Source organism: Pocillopora damicornis, chromosome 10 (assembly GCF_964200805.1).
Source record: "Pocillopora damicornis chromosome 10, jaPocDami1.2, whole genome shotgun sequence".
In the NCBI taxonomy this organism is placed as follows: Eukaryota; Metazoa; Cnidaria; class Anthozoa; order Scleractinia; family Pocilloporidae; genus Pocillopora; species Pocillopora damicornis.
The window spans coordinates 2331464-2351039 of record NC_142679.1 but is presented as its reverse complement, the minus strand read 5'-3'; the positions used below and the strand labels follow the sequence as shown (position 1 = coordinate 2351039).

The 19576-nt window shown below is 39.1% G+C and overlaps 2 protein-coding genes across 3 annotated transcripts; both read right to left on the bottom strand.

Annotated features, from left to right (window-relative positions):
- Positions 1 to 1355: 1355 nt before the first annotated feature.
- Positions 1356 to 11362, bottom strand: LOC149038433 (uncharacterized). 2 transcript variants are annotated; one of them, XM_089184750.1, is made up of 6 exons: positions 10115 to 11362; positions 9297 to 9416; positions 8844 to 8963; positions 7864 to 7923; positions 2817 to 7323; positions 1356 to 2043 (listed from the first exon to the last, which is right to left on the bottom strand). In XM_089184750.1, exons 1-5 carry the CDS (start codon positions 11139 to 11141, stop codon positions 3245 to 3247), a joined length of 5406 nt encoding a protein of 1801 aa, XP_089040876.1. In that variant the 5' UTR covers positions 11142 to 11362; the 3' UTR covers positions 1356 to 2043; positions 2817 to 3244. The 2 variants fall into 2 exon arrangements, with proteins under 2 accessions (XP_089040876.1, XP_089040877.1); XM_089184751.1 differs by lacking the exon at positions 8844 to 8963 and having other exon boundaries at positions 10115 to 11345.
- Positions 11363 to 17010: 5648 nt separating this feature from the next.
- LOC149038432 (uncharacterized) lies at positions 17011 to 19576 on the bottom strand. The gene is made up of 5 exons (XM_089184755.1): positions 19480 to 19576; positions 19262 to 19388; positions 18854 to 19056; positions 18597 to 18760; positions 17011 to 18310 (listed from the first exon to the last, which is right to left on the bottom strand). Exons 2-5 carry the CDS (start codon positions 19275 to 19277, stop codon positions 17152 to 17154), a joined length of 1542 nt encoding a protein of 513 aa, XP_089040881.1. The 5' UTR covers positions 19278 to 19388; positions 19480 to 19576; the 3' UTR covers positions 17011 to 17151.

Here is a 19576-nt window from a genome sequence, read left to right as displayed (position 1 = left end):
TCCTCTGGAACGTGGAAATTTCTGAGTCTTTTTGGCGGGAAAGGTTCTTTTCACGTCCCGTTCGAAGATCTGCCTTCCCCCTTTCAGATACATTTAAAAATTGACCGATTAAAGGAAAGATCAAAGAAAAAAGTCCAGCTAAGAAAGGAACACATAAAATGCGAACGGCGGGTCGGGAGTAAAGGGAATAGAGAATCAAAAAAGAAAATCTGGAATCGACAGCCAGGACTAGACATCGGGAATAATACTAGGAAAGGCAAAATAAGGGATAGGAAAACTGGAATGGACTATCGGGAATAAACGATAACGACTGAGAAAATCAGGAGGAGGGAAACGGACGGGGGTTGCAGTTTGTAACCTTTGACTATAAATATACATCTATTGGTACAAATTAACACCTAACAAGCGATGCGTGAGCGAAACTTCTTATACGAGAGAGCCTTGATCATCACGTGGAGTCAGAGAGGATTTGTCCACATGCTAACGTGAACCACCATGGCAAGTCAGTGCAATAACTTAAACTTCTCTGAAAGGGTTTTTTTTTTCCTAAGGGCATTCTTGCCTCCCTTTTTGGTATCTATAAGATCAGAAAACAATTTTGCGAGAAATCCACATATAGGGCTCGGCTAATAACTTAAGTTTTCTTGTTACATACGAGGTATTTGATTATGCTTACATACTCTCGAACACAAGTATCAGCTTCAGCTTCAACCAAGCACCTAGCAATCAGCTGGTTTACTTTTTCCCCGCGCGACATCATTTGATGGCGTCTGCTTCCTATATTTTCGTTTCAAGAGAGCTCAACACGCGAGGAGTGCTTCGAAGCCGGGTAAAATTAATCAAAACTCTCCGACAAGCCAGACAACATAAAATTGGATAAGCTTTTATGGGAGTTTCTTGAACTTCTAAAAAAATCTAAAGAAATGCTTTTACAGTAGACGATCGAAAGATTTACTGCTCCGGCTAAGCAGGTCTAGCTAGCAATGGAGTTCTCTTTATAGCAAACCGTCTGGCCGGCTTGGCTGTTTTAACTAACGAGTGGTTTTCCATTATGCCGGCGATGCAGTCGGACACGTAATGGGAAGAGTAAAGAGTTCAACACGATCTACTGAAAATCAAACAGCAGGAAAGTGAAGTAGCGTACGGCGCTTTGGGCTCGGTTACTTATGATCTAATTAAAACTGGATTATCGAGGTCATAAGTCATCGGATGGCCTGAAAACTGGCACTGTGATTGGCTGGTTCGTCCGCTTCTGCTTGCGACTTTGATAATTCAGTTTTCATTGGATCAGAAGTGTTTCAGTCAAAGTGACAAAGGAAAGAACATGGAAACGTTCTAAATCTTTAGACTCTACATCTGTTGATTTCGATTTTTATTTTATGACGCTGCCAATATTTTGAAGCCTTGCTCACTTAATTTAAGCATTGCGCAGACATTATTTCAAGCTGAATAATTCTCAGAACCTCCATTTGCTTTGAGACAGAAGTGTGAAGTCAGAATGACACCAGCGCTTTGCTCCAAGACTTAATCACCTTTCACTACATCGACTGAAGAGAAAATTTAAAATCCTCCTTACAAATGTTTTTCATAAAAAAAACATAAAAAGGCTATTGTACTAATAATTTACTACATGTCGTCAAAAAGGCTGTTGTACTAATTGTGGTAGTGAAGTGCTATCGCTAGACTCACGATGAGGTCACTTCCAATGTGAATCGCAATCAGGTGGACTGACTGCGCGTCACCTTGTGAAAGACTGACATGATATTTCCACGGAAAATTTCGATTCTTCTTAATACCTGGTTAAATAATAGAAAACGTTACACAGTAGTCTAGTGTTTTCTTCATCCATGATTGAACTTTAAATGCGACAATCACCATGCTATCACGAGGAAGAATTGCTACTGTGTCTTAAAAACTGTTCCTTCCCATCAGTTGGTACGAAATACTCCTTCAATAAGCTTGTTCCTGTTTAAGACGCTCTCCAATCCTTCAACCCCATTTCATCCTTCATCACGCTGACAGCTAGGCAGTTGGGATGTGAAGCTGTAAAAGAAACAGAAAGAAACTTGATGAAAAATAACGAATTTTGTTTTCGTTTTGTCGTGAGCCCAAAACGAATTGGAAGAGTCCAACCCCTGACCTGCAGATTTCGAACTCCGATGCTCTACCACTAGGCTGCAGATAACTAAGTGGTAAGCTGAGGTTATGGAGGGTTCAAATGTGACAACAACCTTGCATACTGCTAGGATTAGCATCATCAAAGCACCCATTGTTAATTGGGAATAAGAAAGATGATACCAAACAAGCTTAAAATTACCGTTCGAAAATCATTTCATTACGCACTGAAAACAGTACATCAAATTACCGCAGTGATACTAACCCTTCTGATTCCTTTAAGCTTAACCTCAAGTTAAAAACCTGGCTCCATGAGCAAAGAGTGGTACTTGTCGTAAATGAAAGCTAATTCAGTTTGATGATTAAAGAAAAAACTTCTCACTTTAAGCCAAACTTAAATAAGAAATTGAACCAGTCTCTCGATATTCTAGTTTTAGCACAGCATAGCCTCTCCCACCATGCTTAACCCTTTAACCCCTAAAAGCGACCAGCTTCTAATTTCTCCTTACAATATCATCCCTGAATCAAACATAAAAGTCACGAGAATCAAGGAAATAATCGCCAACTTATAAAGCTCTTGATTTTTAAACAAATTCTCCTTGTCAGCGCTTCACGAAATGCATAGAGAACAGTATGGAGAATACGCATACTGATGCTGTGGTTAAAGGGTAAATTTACTCTTCAGGATCTAAATGACTTACCCTCTGTCAAGCGTCTTACATCAATTCCTGCCAAAGACTGCGCTTACGTCATTGTGGTCATTAACCCCAGTAGAGTCCAAGTCTTTACTTGCCAGGATGTAACACGCATCATTTAGAAGTCCTCCTTTGCTCCAGTTCAACTGAAACAAGTCCATCCCGCTGACTTCTTTGCAAAGTTCTAAAACTGCATTCAAACAGTGGTAGCAGCGCTTTTTCCTCCACAAGAAATTTAGAACCAGATCCAGTCTCCACCCCCGTCAACATAGCTATTAAATGTAGACACTGATGCGTTGTTCCAGGTCAGGTTTCCAGTCTTCTGTACTTAAAACTACTGAATTTACAACAAGTGCAACCACAAGCTCTTGTTAGGGTACTCAGTCAGTGTTGAGAATGTTCAAAAGATGTCCTTTTCACTAAGCCAAACTCATTTAAAGTTTTCCATTGCTCTCACTGAACACGTTAACTTCAAGAAAAGTTTTGATTGACAATGTGTTCCTTGACAAAGCTTGACACAATTTGTTTATCCACTCTTCGTATGAATTATTGTAGCTGTTTAGTGTAAGGTTTAATATGGCAAGTGACGTGTTCTGTGCTACAACACTCCCCAGATCACGTATCCAGTCTACACGCTTGTCACTGTGGTTGTTGACTGTAATACTCAGCATGGTTATCGACGTGCTTAGTGCCAAACCACTTCCTAGTTCGCCCATCCAGTCTCCACTCATGTTACTGTAGTTGTCGAATGTAATACTCAGCGTGGTTATTGACGTGTTTTGTGCCAAACCCCTCCACAGACCACCCATCCAGTATTCACTAATGTAACTAAAGTTGTTGATTGTAATACTCAGCGTGGTTATCGACGTGTTTTGTTTCAAACCACTTCCTAGTTCGCCTATCCAGTTTCCACTCATGTCACAGTAGTTGTTGAATGTTATACTCAACGTGGTTATCGACGTGTTTCGTGCCAAACCTCTATCTAGTTCGCCCATCCAGTCTTCACTCATGTAACTGTAGTTGTTGAATGTAATACTCAGCGTGGTTATCGACGTGTTTTGTGTCAAACCACTTCCCAGTTCGTCCACCCAGTCTTCAGTCATGTAACTGTAGTTGTTGAATGTAATAAACAGCGTGGTTATCGACGTGTTTTGTCCCATACCTTCTCCCAGATCGCCTTTCGCGTCTTTATGAATGTCACTGTAGTTGTTGACTGTAATACTTAGCGTGGTTATCGACCTATTTTGTGCCAAACCACTGCCCAGTTCGCACATCCAGTCTTCAGTCATGTAACTGTAGTTGTTGACTGTCATACTTAGCGTGGTTATCGACGTGTTCTGTGCCAAACCATTTGCCAGTTCGCCCATCCAGTATTCACTCGTGTGACTGATGTCGTTGAATGTAATACTCAGCGTGGTTATCGACGTATTTTGTGCCAAACCACTCCCCAGTTTGCCCATCCAGTCTCCACTCACGCCACGGTCGTTGTTGACTGTAATACTCAGAGTGGTTATTGACGTGTTTTGTGTGATACCACTTCCCAGTCCGCCCATCCAGTCTCCACTCATGTCACTGCAGTTGTTGAATGTAATACTTAGCTTGGTTATCGTCGTGTTCTGTGCCAAACCACTCCACAGACCACCCACCAGGCCCTTACTTATGCCACCGCGGTTGTTGATTAAGAAGTGTAACGTGGTAAGTGACACGAATTTCGACAAAAAGTCACCAACACTTCGTCCCCAGTCCTCCTCACTTGAGGAAATGGGGCTATCAAAGTTCAGACTCACTTTACTTACACGTGAGCAGATAGTCTCGACGTTTGTAAATGCTGATGTTAATGACGAAGAATCGACTACAGATAACTCGACTTCTTCGCATATTTCGTCAACTGTCTTCGCGTCACGGACATCTAAAGTAGAGGAAAATTTTTGATTGCATGTTAAGGCTTGAAGAGTGCTCTCTCCGTCTCTTGTCACCTCTCCCCTAATATTGATACTCAAGTTGGACAGTGACTTAACTTTCTCAAAGTTCTTAACCAAACAGGTAGCAACACCATCTGTTACTCTTCCATGGATATTCAAATTAACACAAGAAACTCTTGACGCCATCACGAGTTTGCATAAATCACTTGCTCCAATGTAACTCAACTCTCCCCACATCTTTACAGTAAGTGAGTGAAGTTTCAACACGCCAAGTTTTTCCTCTAGTAGAAGAGGACCAAGACAGGCCACCTGCGAACTTGTTATTTTGCTGACAACATCCGGCTCAATTGTAAGAGACAAAGATGACTTTTTAGCAGTATAGAGAGCTTCACAAATGTTTATCCAGTTCTCGGGGAGTTCTCCGAACACTTTTAATACCAGTGACCTCAAACCAATATTTTCTAGAACACCCTTTTGCAACGAAATGAAAGCAGAGCAGCTGACTCTTCCATATACAGTCAATGTGAGGAATTTTAAGTACAGATCAGCTGCAAGTCCTTCAGCGACTGAAGCCGCCAGTGAATCGTGCATGTTTCCATAAATAGTGAGGCCAAAAGATTGTAGTGATCTGTTCAGTAACAAATTTTTCAAAGCCACCAGACCACGTTTCCCTACTGAGCCTCTAATCTCCAGTACAACAGATGTCAGCGCTGTATCTCCAGACAATCCTTTTTCAAGAACAGTGGCCCAATCCTCAACTAACTCACCCGGTAGTTTTAAAGTCACGATTTGTAGTGTTTTGTTTGCGGCTAAATTGTCACCAATAGCAACAGCCTTCTCAGAAGAAAAGCGACAATTTGTTTGAAGAGTAAAGGAATGTAAAGATGAGTTCACTTGAAGTGCGTTACCCACAATTAGGCCAGTTATTTCTTCTGAAACACTGAAAACGGAAAAGAAAATAGTTTCTAGCCCAGAGTAAGAGGTTAGGAACTTGTGAACAGAGAGAAGATCCAGTATGCCATCAAAATACACAGTAAGATGAACAGGCAATTGTAATTGCGAGAAGCACTTCCAAGCATTTGCAACACTTAGAACACCTTTAAATAAATCATTTCCGACGTGACTGATTACTGACTGTGGAAACGGGAGAAAGGAACAAAGAGTCACTGCCATTTGTTCTGCTTCTCTGCTTTCACTGAAACACTCCGTGAAGAAAGTCGCCTCTTGCTTGGTACAATTTAGCCAGTTCCAGAATTTGACCTTAAGATTCTCGCCAATCTGTCTAAACAGATTACAAGTAGCCTCACCCGGTATGCCAGACACAAAGATAAACACTTGGTTGTATCTTGTTGTGATGTCATCAAAGCTCAACTTCAAATCACGAAAGACATTAACCTTCTCTTCAAGTAGATTGTGTGCCAGATATAATGCCGCAAAGTACTCTTGAAAAGTCTTGTGGAAAAAGTGATATTCGTGCTGAGGGTTAATCTTCTTCGCACTGGCCTCTTTAAATACCAAACCAAGTTTACGAACTGCCAAAGGTTTCTTTCTTCTTTCAAATTCAGCCAACTCTTCTTCTCGAAACGAAAACCGGTCGTTTTGCAGACCCTTCCAAGCTAACTGCCCCAATGCTAGTAAACTATCTTTAAATTGTTCCTCTGGAGCTTTGTCATCAGAAGCGGCTTTCACATTGTTTTTGGCACAATACCTTCGCAAAAGGCAACGAACAATAATGTGATAAAGTTCGGTTCGAGAAGATGGTAGATTCCCTTCATAATCCTCAAAAACAACACAGAGAAGAAGCAGATTCAATGGATTGCTGGGGAGTGCATGTAGGAAGGTATTTTCCCGGATGGACTGAATAAGCCTTTCTCCCTTTGCTACATGATCACGACCTAAGTGACTAAAGTGTTTTCTGATGTACTCAAAGGAGTCTACTTCCGTGAACCCTTCAATTTGCAGAAGAACGTCAAAGTCAACCTTCTGTCGCACTTCAATTCCTTTTTCTTGACGAGATGTCGCCAAAACATAGCAAAGTGGTAGCATTCTTCTATTAAGTAACTTATCCACGTGACTTTCACCTGCTTCCGGAAGCTCATCAAGGCCATCTAAAATCACCAAAATGTTCTCCTGGTTGTGAACATCTTTGATGTAATCTAACAGCTTTTCCTTGACCTTTCCCTCCATAGGGAGTAGCTGATCAACAATAGCATCTATTACATCTCCACAAATGTCTCGACATTTCAGCAGCAACAAAAGTTTGAAAACTGGAAAAGCAGATTCACTTGGGATTTTTTGGTTAGCCCAGTCATGAGAAATTTTAAGACAAAAAGTTGTCTTTCCAATTCCAGGGCTTCCCTCTACGAGCACCATAGAATCGTCACCTTTGTTAAGAGTTTTAAAGATGTCAAACATGTTCACTGTTCTGTCGTCCAATCTAAAGTCTGTTTTTCTTCTCGACACTATTGACAATGTTGTGTAAATATCACCAAGAGGTAGCTTAAAGGTGTTCTCCCAAAGAAGCGGTTTTAGAAGAGATCTTCTGTTATACTCAGCTCTGAGATGTTTTGTAATCACAGAAAGGTCACGATCTAGGGAAATATTATGAAAACATAAAGGTTCATTTCTGTACATGTTTCATGCAACTTTTTTTAAGGATTAAACTCAGAATGGAGAAGAGTTTTCAGGCTATATGCAGATGCCATGTGATTGCTAGGACAAATTATGAATATGATTCATACATTTAAAACAAAACATTTACAGAGTTAACCTCGAATGACTGAGACTGAAAAAGCATAACTAAATTCAAGTTAACAAACACAAAGGCCATGACCCAGTGGAAATGGCCGAAACATAAATAGGAAACATCTCCACTTGTTAACTTTCAAGATGACCAGCAATGGGGAAGACCTTTAACGCTATGCTGTATGTGCAAATAACACGAGATTTCACTGTGATTCCACTAATATAATAAACTCTTGACGGAATTACCACTATGAAAACCACACTGACTGGTGTATCAGTCATTTAGTCTACAAGTAGTGCATACCTGCACCAAATTAATGAGTTAATTGACAACAATATCAATTTAAACTAAAAGTAACAAGGTGATTACTAAATGTAGCAATTACCATTAGCTGTGCAATCATCTTGAGTCTGACCACTTTCTTGAAATGGTGGGATTTCCATACCTGTAAGGAACAAGGTAAATTTAGAAGCTAAGTTCTTATGACTTGCTGCTGCTCATTGCTAGAAAAGCCTCACAAACAATATTGACCCTTTAACCTCTAAAAGTGACTGGCATCTAATTTCTCCTTACAATTTCTCCCTGAATCAATCATGAAGGTCGCAAAAATAACGGAAATGATCACCAACTAAAAATGCTCTTGACTTTTAAACTAATTCTCCTAATCAGTACCAAAGGAAATTTGGAGAAAACAGTAAGGAAAATATGCATACTGATGTTAGGGTGTGAGGGGTTTTTACTACTACATGTAACAACATTCCAACCAAGTAAATAAAATAAACTGGTCAAAAGCAGCAAACTTAGATTCTTTGGATCCTCTCATAAAGGGTAAACCAAGCAGGTCGAGTTCAGGAATTAAAAGTTTTTGGCTTCTGCTGAGCTACACAGAGCTTTCAAGTCTGTGAAATTGTATCAATTGCATTATTAATCTAATTGTATGTGGTAAGTATCTTCATTGTGATCATGATAGAAAAACTCTTGTCTAACTCTCTTAGAAAGCTGACTTCCATAAACTATGGATGATAACCATTAGTCCTTGACTGGTAAAGCTGTTAATCTGCTCGCCAGAAAACTTACAGCAGGTGCCAAATAACTTAATAATAGCTAAATACTAAATAATGTAAAATATTGTAAAATATAAATTTTAGCACACTTATTATTGCTTGCTATTTATACCAAATTCAAATATCAAATAACTGTTTCAATTTATGCTGAATGTAACATTTCTGATGTCTTGGCTTAGTAGAGGTAGATTAAAGAAGAGATTGCATTCCATCGACATAAACCAACATGTTGTTTCTAATTATAAATAGTCAATCTAGTGCAATGTTGAGGTGACCCTAGTTTTGTGAAATTACAGATTACCTTCATGGTACATGTTATCTGTCAATTCTTCTCTGGGTCTCTTACAAGCTTGACTTGTATCAGCAACAGATGTTAGCCTCTTATCCCTGAATGGCTTGGCTAACCTGCTTCCTAATGAACCTACATGGGATAAACATCCTTGACTGCTAAAGCTGTTAATCTACTTGCTACCACACCTTCGGCAGGTGCCAAATAAATTAATAATAGCTAATTACTAAATGCAGTAAAATATTGTAAAATATAACTTTTAGCACACTTCTTATTGCTTGCTGTTTATACCAAATTCAAATATCAAACAACTGTTTCAATTTATGCTGAGGGTAACATTTCTGATGTCTTGGCTTAGTAGAGGTACATTAAGGAAGAGATTGCATTCCATTGACATAGACCAACAAATAAGGAAGCCTTCCTAACATAAAAATGGTGACCCCAGTTTGGAAAATTACTGATTACCTTTGTGGTACGTGCCATCTGTCAATTCTCCTCTGGGTCTCTTACAAGCCTGACTTGTATCAGCAATGGATGTTAGCCTCTTATCCCCGACTGGCTTGACTAACCTGCTTCCTGATGAACCTTCATGTGATTAACAGAATTCATAATTGATTTTAACTCTATTTCAGCTATTTATCGTTTCATAAATCTTGGCATGCAAAGATAATCATTCAAATTATAGCTAGCTACAGTGTATAAAAATAAACCACTTCAACAAAATGTTAGGGACATTTCAGAAGATATACATCTGGTATGTCTTGGAGGATACTTTACAAATAATTTTTTAAAGAGTTTGATAAGATTTTCAATTGGTCAAAAATTAATGATGATATGGAGCATATCCCAATCTCTACAGCACAAGCAATCAAAGGTATTGTTAACTGTTCCAACTGGAAATAATGCTACCTCATTGTAAGTTACCCCTCCCCATTTAACCTTTACTGGTTAACCAAACAGTTTACTAGTTTTATAGAAATGTAAAATCTTGGAGGAGACAGACACCTTGAGAGTTGTATGTTTGTTCCCAAAGAAAAAAACAGAAGTGTCAATCTGAATACCAGTCTCCCAGATATAATACTTACTAACAATGTTGCACACACCTACATGTAGGTGACCAATAGAGAGTCTGTGCTATAATTACTTGAAAACACCAACTGTCTAGTAAATGACAAGAACATGCTGTTTCATGTGGCAAAAGTATATTAAAGTAGCAGTCCTGATATTAACTCATCATTTAATTGCAACAGTGGAAAGCAGATATAATGAAAGAGAACTTTTACCAAATGCAAGTGTCTGCATCTTTTCCACCAGGACAGTACAAGGCTTCTCCCAGTCATAAGCTTTTGCATAATGTTCACGAAGAAGCTTTGCTTCTGAAAGGCGATCTTTCCTAGGTTTTTGACGAACATCTCTGATCTTTTTGGCCCAGTCTTTAGGATCTTCTGAGTCTACCACATAGTGTGAGCCAAAAAGCACTTTCTTCAGAGCTCCTCCAAGTCCAGAATTACCACTGATAAGTACAGGCAGACCAGCAGATAGTGCTTCAAGGCCACACAATCCAAAACCTTCAGTCCTTGATGGCATTATGGCAAGATCCACCTCACAGAACAAGTTACCTAGTACTTCTCTGTTGCTATTAAAGCTGCGAACAATTAGCTGATTACGACTGATGCCGTGCTGAAGCAATTTGTCAGCTATTTCCTTGCCATCTTCTCTTGGTGAAAAAAGAAACTTCAGTTGGTAGGGATCATCTTTTAAGTCAGCAATTGCTTCAGCTGCCATATTGAATCCCTTGACATTGAAATCTTCACAGCTGTCACCACTTCCAATCACTAGAACTGAGAATGTTCTCCTTTCATCAGTGGCTTGTACTACATTCAGAAATTCAGAGAAAACACCTGGGGTGAGATCTAAAATGGTTTCCTCTTCTCTATCAGAACAAAGAAAGCGTTTGTAGGCCTCTGCCACTTTAGGTCCTATTGCTACAACCTCATCAGCCATCTTACAGAGTTTTATTTCTGTTTGCTGTAGTTCTTCTCCTTCTGAAATGTTCTTGTACATTCCCACTTCTTCATGAACACTGTGAACAACTTGGATCCATCTGCAGTCTTTAATCCTCTTTATGAGTGAAATTTGTCTTCCAAGATGCACTCCATGTCCTATGACACAGTCTACATCGTGGTTTCTGGGTAAAGACAACAACCAAAGAATTGGTTCAAAGCCAGGAAGTTCATCTGCTTCAACAAGCTGAATTTTGTGACTTGCAGCATTTCTCTTGTCCTCTTCGCTGCACTTAGGAAGAAACATACTAACGTCCACATTAGGATCCTTAGCTAAGTGTATTGCAAGCGTTCTACTGATAGTTGAGACTTCTCTATCAGTTGATGATCTCCACTCACTACTCAGCAAAGTGACTTTCAGTCTCCTGTTTAGCTGGCCTTGCTGTAGTGAAGAGGTTTCATTTGGAGTGGACAAATCCTTCAAGAGCAAAACAGCACAAATTTAGGATAGCTCTCTTTATTGCAATACTAAAATATATTTCATATTAATAAATACATGTAAAAGTTGTAATAAAATATATCTTTTGTCATGTTTTATGTATCAATGAACAACATTCAAGACAGCATGGAGAGAGAAAACATAGAAAAGCACATCATCAGCTTATTTGTGTGCAATTCATGGTTGTTCATCAGTTATTTATGTAGCAAGGGAGCACAACATTGGCAATGATATTAATCATGGAATTAGCACAACAAAAGCACAGCACCAATGTCTTTGAACAAAAATGGAGCTTAGGAGTCATTTCCTAAGTTTGATTGTCACTTACAGCCCCCTATATGTTGGGACCACGATGGAATTATTTGCATATCGTAAAGTGCTAAACATTAATGAAGGTAAAAACAAACCACAGGATAATGAAGAAGAGCTATGCTACTTCATTTAACATGCCCAGATGTCCAAGAAATCTTCTCTAAACTCATGAACACTTGCAAAGCAAACAATTATGTCTGCAGCTGTTACAGCATTGAATGGATATTTTCCTCCCAAAGTCAACACAGCTTTTGCTCATCAGAAATTTCACCGACTCCAACAAAAGGGAGGTGAGACAATTTTGCAGTTTGTAACTGGATTAAGAAATTAGAAGGAAAGGATTGCAATTTTGGTGCAGACTTTGACAACCAGATAAGAGACCTAATGTCCTGTGCAAATTTTGGTCAGACTATGTAAACCACAAATTATTTGAAGAAAGGCAAGAGCTAACCCTCGCTTGGATGTTATAACTCCCAGAACAGTATGAGAGGACAGAGCATCTCATCTCAGTCTGAATGAGCATGGTACAGAAGATCCAAACAGGGTTCATAAAAAACCTGGCAGACATAGTCGACATATTGTTTTTGCAGAGTTCTATTTATGTGTAGGATGACACTCCTATGGTTACCACACTCTTAAGCATTGACACAACCCCCCCTCCCTCCCATTCAATGTAGCCTGTATGTAGCTAAAAGTTTGTGGAATCAGGATACAACATTGTTTTGGGGGGGAAGGGGCCAATAGGTTAACTTGACAAGAGCAGCTAAAGCAGAACATGGCTGTAGCAGGAATATTTCCATACCTTGACAAGAATGCATCAAACAAGGTTGTCATAGATGATTCCTGATGACCTCAGAGATAGGTGTTAATGTAGACCAGAATGGTGTGTGGCCCCCATTTGCTGTGTATGCCACAGTCTCAGAGTGTGAATGTAAATACTTCCAGACTGAGAGAGAAGCCCTTACCCTTTCTTGGGCATGCAAGAGGTACCATGCCTACATGTACATTTATGAAATAAAGATTTGATCTGGTTACTAATCACAAACTGATAGTGATCTATGGGCCTGTTCCAAATCCTGTTCCTCCACTGATTGTTGGGTAATCCACCAACAACTCCAGCCAACCCTATTTCACATTTGCTGAGTCAGAACAAAGCGACAAATCATCAACACACAGCTAAAGAGTATGTTCAATTTGCAGCCATCAGCATCACACCACAAGAGAAATTGAAGAAGAATCTGCAATGGATGAACAGTTAAAAGCTCTGAGAGAAGCAAATAAAACTGATTGATTTGATAAATGCCAGGCTTATGCGCCAGCTGCTCGTGAACAGTGCATGATCAGTGAACACTCCTATGAGGTACCCATATTGTGCTAACCAGCAAGCTACAGCCCAAAACAAATGCCTTGGATCATAAAGGACACTTACATGTAGCAATTGTTGGAACAAAACAAAATTTGAGAAGCAGAGTATGATGGCCTTGTATGGATAAGGCAGCAGAGAAAATCTGCAAATCTTGTTATGAATGTCAACTGGTTGCATATCCATATCCCCTTGAGCTGCTGACATTAATGACATTGCCAAAGGGTCCTTACTGAGACCAAGCCATAGACCTTCTACAACCACTCCCATCTGGACCATCAATACTACTTGTCATCAACTACTATGGCCATTATCATGAGTATGTGGAAGTAATTGATAACCTAGAGGAGATCCTCAGCAACCATGGTCTTCCCATCACTACCAAGTCAGATAGTGGACTGTAATTCTTCTGATCAAGACAATTCTAAGAATACTGCAAGCAGAATGGCATTGTGCATCTTAAGACCACATCAAAACCACCCTAGGCCAATAGGGAACTTGAAAGACAAAATGCCATCCTAATGAAGACAATTGACCAAACTATAGCAGTTGACTGGATGAAGGATAAAGAAGATAGGTGAGTATGTAGTGAGGTATCAATCGGCTGAAAGTCCTGAGAAGTATTGTTTAACCCTTAAACTCCCAAGATCTGATTGTCAATTCTCTCCTCTTGCTGCTACACAATTCCTTGTAAATTAGTTGAGAGAATTTGGTGTAAGATCAAGATAAAAACTTCTTCCTGATAAGTTTGAGTATTCTCATTAACCGCTTGCCAGAAAATGTATAGATATCATAGAGAGTAAAATTGCAAGAGCTACATGCTGATTGCCACATACAGACTTGTTAGGCTAAAAGAAAAGACCAAAGCATATGCAGACGAGGCTAATCAGATATTCAAGTTGGTGATTGAGTGCTAGAGAAAGACAAAAAGACAAATTCTCCACACCATGTAATCCCAAGTGGTTAACAAGACGGGCAACAGTGTCATTATAGAAAACTCCAAGTGGGACCCAATACTCGAGAAATACTTCCCATGTGGAGAAATTTGGGATAGATGATCCTGCATCTACATTTGAAACACTATCTGTCAGCCAGACGAAATTAGAGCACCCACAACAAAACCAGGTTAAGCTGCAAGAGAATTAATACCTGTGGCACCTGCCACTCTGCTGCATGAACCTCCTTCAAGGAATACCCCATTAACACAAGCGTATCGAATGGAAACAAGGCAGTTCCCATCTGTTCAGATCTTGCAATTGATGGAGCAACAGTGCCTGGCACACAAGCAACACCAAGCTGTGAAAGACCTCAGAGATAGAGGAGGCTTCTGAGAGATTCAGGTACAAGAACTTTGTCTTGCAATGATGAACTGATCATTTAAATTTTAAAAATTCATTGAAATTGAAGAACAAAGTGATTGATAACTTTGTGACTTTGTGATTAAGTTTTGTTAAGGACATCCATGGGGAGATTACTGACAAAGTAGAAGGTTACAGGAGTAAAGAAGTAATTAAACCACTCACACCTGCTTGAGACATAAATGTCTACAGCAAGTGTTGACAGAAAAATGCTTTAGATACTTTAAGTGAATGAAGATTTAGATATATGAAAATTCACATATTTGCACTGCGGTGGAAAGATGAAATTAGAAGATCCTCGCAGCTAAGAACACTACTGAAACTAGTAGTTGTAAGTAGGACCTGAAAAAAATTTCAGGCCCGTACGGGATTTGAACCCATGACCTCTGCGATACCGGTGCAGAGCTCTACCAATTGAGCTAACAAGCCAACTGGGAGCTGGTCAATGAATTGGGTACAAATAAACATCCGAGTGAATGAAGATTTAGATATATGAAAATTCACATATTTGCACTGCGGTGGAAAGATGAAATTAGAAGATCCTCGCAGCTAAGAACACTACTGAAACTAGTAGTTGTAAGTAGGACCTGAAAAAAATTTCAGGCCCGTACGGGATTTGAACCGCAGTGCAGTGCAAATATGTGAATTTTCATATATCTAAATCTTCATTCACTCGGATGTTTATTTGTACCCAATTCATTGACCAGCTCCCAGTTGGCTTGTTAGCTCAATTGGTAGAGCGCTGCACCGGTATCGCAGAGGTCATGGGTTCAAATCCCCTACGGGCCTGAAATTTTTTTCAGGTCCTACTTACAACTACTAGTTTCAGTAGTGTTCTTAGCTGCGAGGATCTTCTAATTTCATCTTTCCACCCCAGTGCAAATATGTGAATTTTCATATATCTAAATCTTCATTCACTTGGATGTTTATTTGTACCCAATTCATTGACCAGCTCCCAGTTGGCTTGTTAGCTCAATTGGTAGAGCGCTGCACCGGTATCGCAGAGGTCATGGGTTCAAATCCCGTACGGGCCTGAAATTTTTTTCAGGTCCTACTTACAACTACTACTTTAAGTGAGTTTGTCAATGAATAACTGTACAATTAAATATTGTAAGATCCTGACAGTTATGAAGAGTTTGTCCTTGGTCAAGAATCTGCAAGATTGCTAAGCAATGACACACAAAGGTGTAAATGTTGTACCTAAACTTACAGGAAAAAGGGTTCCACTTGTACTAATCTCATCCTCATAGCTTCATAATTAAATTTATGAGTCATTAGTTTTACCTTTGATGGCCCAGACATCACAGGAAACCTTTAATATTGAATGCAACTGCTGAAAACAAAAAATTACAATGTCTTAATTAACTTCGTTTTTAGGTTACATATTCACAAAACAGGCAGTAGGAGACTGCAGGTGGCTACTGATATAGAATTGGACAAAAATGGAGAAGGTAGATTAGGTAGAAGGTAGTTTTGCAGAAGATTTGTATTACATGCAAGCATGCAAAGCAAGGAAGCCTGCCACATCCCATATATTCATGGGTATGCCTCACTTAGCATTTGCTATCTGCGGGTCAAAGGAATATCTTGTAAACATGCAAGAAAATAAAAACAAAAGTGAAAAGTGAAAAGTGAAGAGTGAAGTGGTTAACAAGAGAAAGATGATTCAAGAATACAGTGACTAGTTGACATTAAACCAGTAACTTAATAATAACAAATAATCATGTGAACAATAATGAAAATCCTAGAAATAGTACAAGTAATAATTAAGAGGGACTAGCTTGAAAGCCTCATAGTTCTTTTATTCTCTACGCCCCAATAACAATAGGCCCTTTGCAGCTAGAGGTCACGTGCCTAGATACGCGTTAGCAACGCTGAATTGGAGAGCAAGCTCTCCAGCAAACACAAATTGTATAAGTCTCTTGAGCGTCACGCGTGTCTAGTTGAAAGGCGATTATTCTGAATTCAAGCTTTAAATATCTTTCCATCTCTCTAAGTTTAGCATAGAAATATAGCTTTGAGCACATCTTTGAGTCGGAAAGGTTGGTTTTCAGCTGGGATCGCAGCAAAAATATCAGCGTCAAGTCGACCACGAGTTACAAACATGGCTTCTCCGTCAGGTATGTAGAACAGAGCTTGTCTTCTTGTTGCACAAGAATCCTTTTTGATCCAATTTTTTTTCAGGGAGCTAAAGATAAGGTGGACAATTTTTTTTTCAATTACTATCTAAGCTGATTTGCCTCTAGTCTTTGCTTACTCGTAACACTGTATTAGTTATGAAAAGGTTTAACTTCAATAAATGTTCTTTAAAAACATTCTACATTTGCTCTAATTTGTGTATAGTTATTTTAGATTTTAAAACTTTTCTTAAAAAGGGGCTTACCAGATATTGTCAGGGTGAAGGATGAGGTGAAGTTGACCCAAGATATGCATAGAGCATTTTTTTCGCAGAAACATAAATGTGACTTATAACTTTCTTGTTGGTGTTTTTTAGCTCTTTTTAGCCAAGGTTTAATTATTTACTTGCTTCATCACAGTCAAATTCAAGAACTAATTATATATGGTAATCCCCTGATTAACCAACCTTAACAGAAAAACACCAAAAATGTCTAACACTATATTTAAAGAACAATTGATTCAGAAATAGTATGTCCAGTTGTAACTTTTTATTAACAATTCAAATTTACAAACACTCTTTATGACTACTTAAGCTTTTTCTAAAAGGTTAACTTAATCATTCTGAATGATCTTCTAATCCAAATGAACGCACTACATTTCACTGTTGTCACTTAGATAAGATTAAAGGTCCTTGAAAATTTGTTAGAAGACAGGCTATAGAAAATAGCTGGTTAACTGAACCTAAAGTTGACAGAGGAACATCGGAATCAAAGAAGTGATACTCCTTAACCCTCCTGATGGCACGTTCTACATGTATTCTAAGGCTTGCAATAGTTTTAGTTTTTTGTACATCTTGAGTTGAAAACTGCCCTTGATTTTCCAGAAAAGGAGGGATGTTTAACTCAACATTATACTCCTCTAGCATGTTACCTATATCAAACCCCTTGTCTGCCATGACTGAGTCTCCTGCTTCTAAGAGGTCTAAAATACCACTACATCTTGTGATTTCCTTGTCACTAATCCCTCCAGTGTATAAAGTGGAAACAAAACATATTGCTCCACAAGGGGTGATTCCAATAAGACCTTTCAAAGTTGTGTTGCTCTTACAGGATGAGTATAGCTGTGACTGTAACAATAGTGATGTGGGTGTTTGCACAAAAATCTCTGTGCAGTCTAAAATAACTCTAGTGCTAGGATAGAGTTTTCTGAAACCCTCAGGCATGCATCTATCTACATCTGCCCTAGAGGGCCAGATAATCTGACTTCCAAGAAAAAAATACAAAAAATTGGACCAGGTTACTAATTTTCTAGAGACTGAGGATATATGAATTTCAAACCTATCAGCAAGATCTTGCTCAAATAATCCTAGTTTAAGCCGAACAAGAAACATAAACATTTCATCTATTAGAAGCATATTTCTGGAGGCTGGTCTGTTTTCTCTCTCTCCAGAGGCATAACAGTAGGTCATTAGTTCAGCACTGGGCTTAATAAAGCTAAAAAAAAACTTAATGTGTTCATTTGAGGGGAAACCAGTGTAAAATTTTATACTCTCGTTGTCTACACCAAATCTCTCCAGGCCAAATGTACTTAATATTGCTTTATAAGCTGCCTGCTTTTTTATCTCCTCTAATTGTGGAGCAGCTTCAGCCTTGACATTTCTTAGCTCTTCTTTAGCTACAGCTGCTTCCTTTCTGCTCACCTCAAGCTCTCCCTGCATGGCCAGCAGCTGAGCCTTCAGAGACTGCACCTCTGTTTCCACACTTTCCCTGCTTTGTATTGCCTCACTTTCCACTCCATCGGTGTCACTATCATCTGTTTGAGTATCTCTGTGAACAAAGCCAAAAAATTAGATATCACACTTTCATACATAATTCTAAATTTTAAAACAATTAAATCATTTTAGACATTGAAGAACCTGAGATCTGTATATATACTTCATACTCATACATCCCTTCTATAGGGTGTTACAAATGCTTTTAAAATTAGCAGTTAATACTTATCCCAAGCTGATACAGTATTTAAAAATTAGAAAGATGCCATTATAGTCTAGACTTATCATTATAACCCCATAAACTCACCGACACATTAAAATATAACTGAAGGATAAATTACCTGTCGACATGTCGAATAATCTTTCTGCGTGCTTTGGAGGAGGAAGTCCAGTTAAAATTCGATGGAACAGCACCTCTTTTCAGTCGCTGGCTACCAGACTTGGTCGGTGGAAGGTAATCTTCCTTGGTAAAGTGCCTTGAGCATACTCTCGTACTAGTAGTTATCTAAATAGAAAAAAGTATAAGCCATTAGACACATAAGTTTACCGAACAGTTCCTTGTGAAATGCTTTGAAAATCGAATGTCTCTATAAAATACCTTGAATTCAGGACCTTCGTCTCTTCGGATTTTCACGAGCCATTCCTTCCTCAGCTTTTCGTCCATGGCACGACCGGGAATGCGATGGAAATGCAGATCTTCGTGGTATCTTGAATCCCCATTACATTGGGGAACACAGCAATGGTATGCAGACTTTTTTTTGCCCGTGGTGGATTGTTCAACTGATTCGTCCGTATCGATATCTACAACAATGAAAACAACGCTTGTTGGTTCAAACACCATAGTTTTGAGGGGAATGAGCAGCCAAAATTCTATGTTTTTCGATAGTAAACGGCTTCTAAACCTCAAAGCGTAGTGAATTACCGTATTTTATTTCTTTTTACTTGTATTAATTGTCCAAACGTCGTTCTAAAAGTGCAACAAGAAGACAAACTCTGTTGTACATACCTGACGGAGAAGCCATGTTTGTAACTCGTGGTCGACTTGACGCTGATATTTTTTCCGCGATCCCAGCTGAAAACCAACCTTTCCGACTCAAAGATGCGCTCAAAGCTATATTTCTATGCTAAAGTTACTGGATTTGGAGAGATGGAAAGATATTTAACGCTTGAATTCAGAATAATCGCCTTTCAACTATACACACGCGTGACGCTCAAGAGACTTACTCAATTTGTGTTTGCTGAAGAGCTTGCTCTCCAATTCAGCGTTGCTAACGCGTATCTAGGCACGTGACCTCTAGCTGCAAAGGGCCTATTAAGGTTA

Bases quoted from the DNA above. Each gene is read 5' to 3' on its own strand.
- LOC149038433 (XM_089184750.1), bottom strand. From the start codon at position 11,141: ATGTTTCTTCCTAAGTGCAGCGAAGAGGACAAGAGAAATGCTGCAAGT. The intron at 8,964-9,296 runs GTAATCAGTAAT...TATCCCATGTAG, and splicing joins AGATGGCACGTACCACAAAG to GTTCATTAGGAAGCAGGTTA. The intron at 7,924-8,843 runs GTAATCTGTAAT...TGTTCCTTACAG, and splicing joins AGATAACATGTACCATGAAG to GTATGGAAATCCCACCATTT.
- LOC149038432 (XM_089184755.1), bottom strand. The intron at 18,761-18,853 runs GTATTTTATAGA...TTTTCTATTTAG, and splicing joins ACGAAGGTCCTGAATTCAAG to ATAACTACTAGTACGAGAGT. The intron at 18,311-18,596 runs GTAATTTATCCT...CTTTGTTCACAG, and splicing joins ATTATTCGACATGTCGACAG to AGATACTCAAACAGATGATA.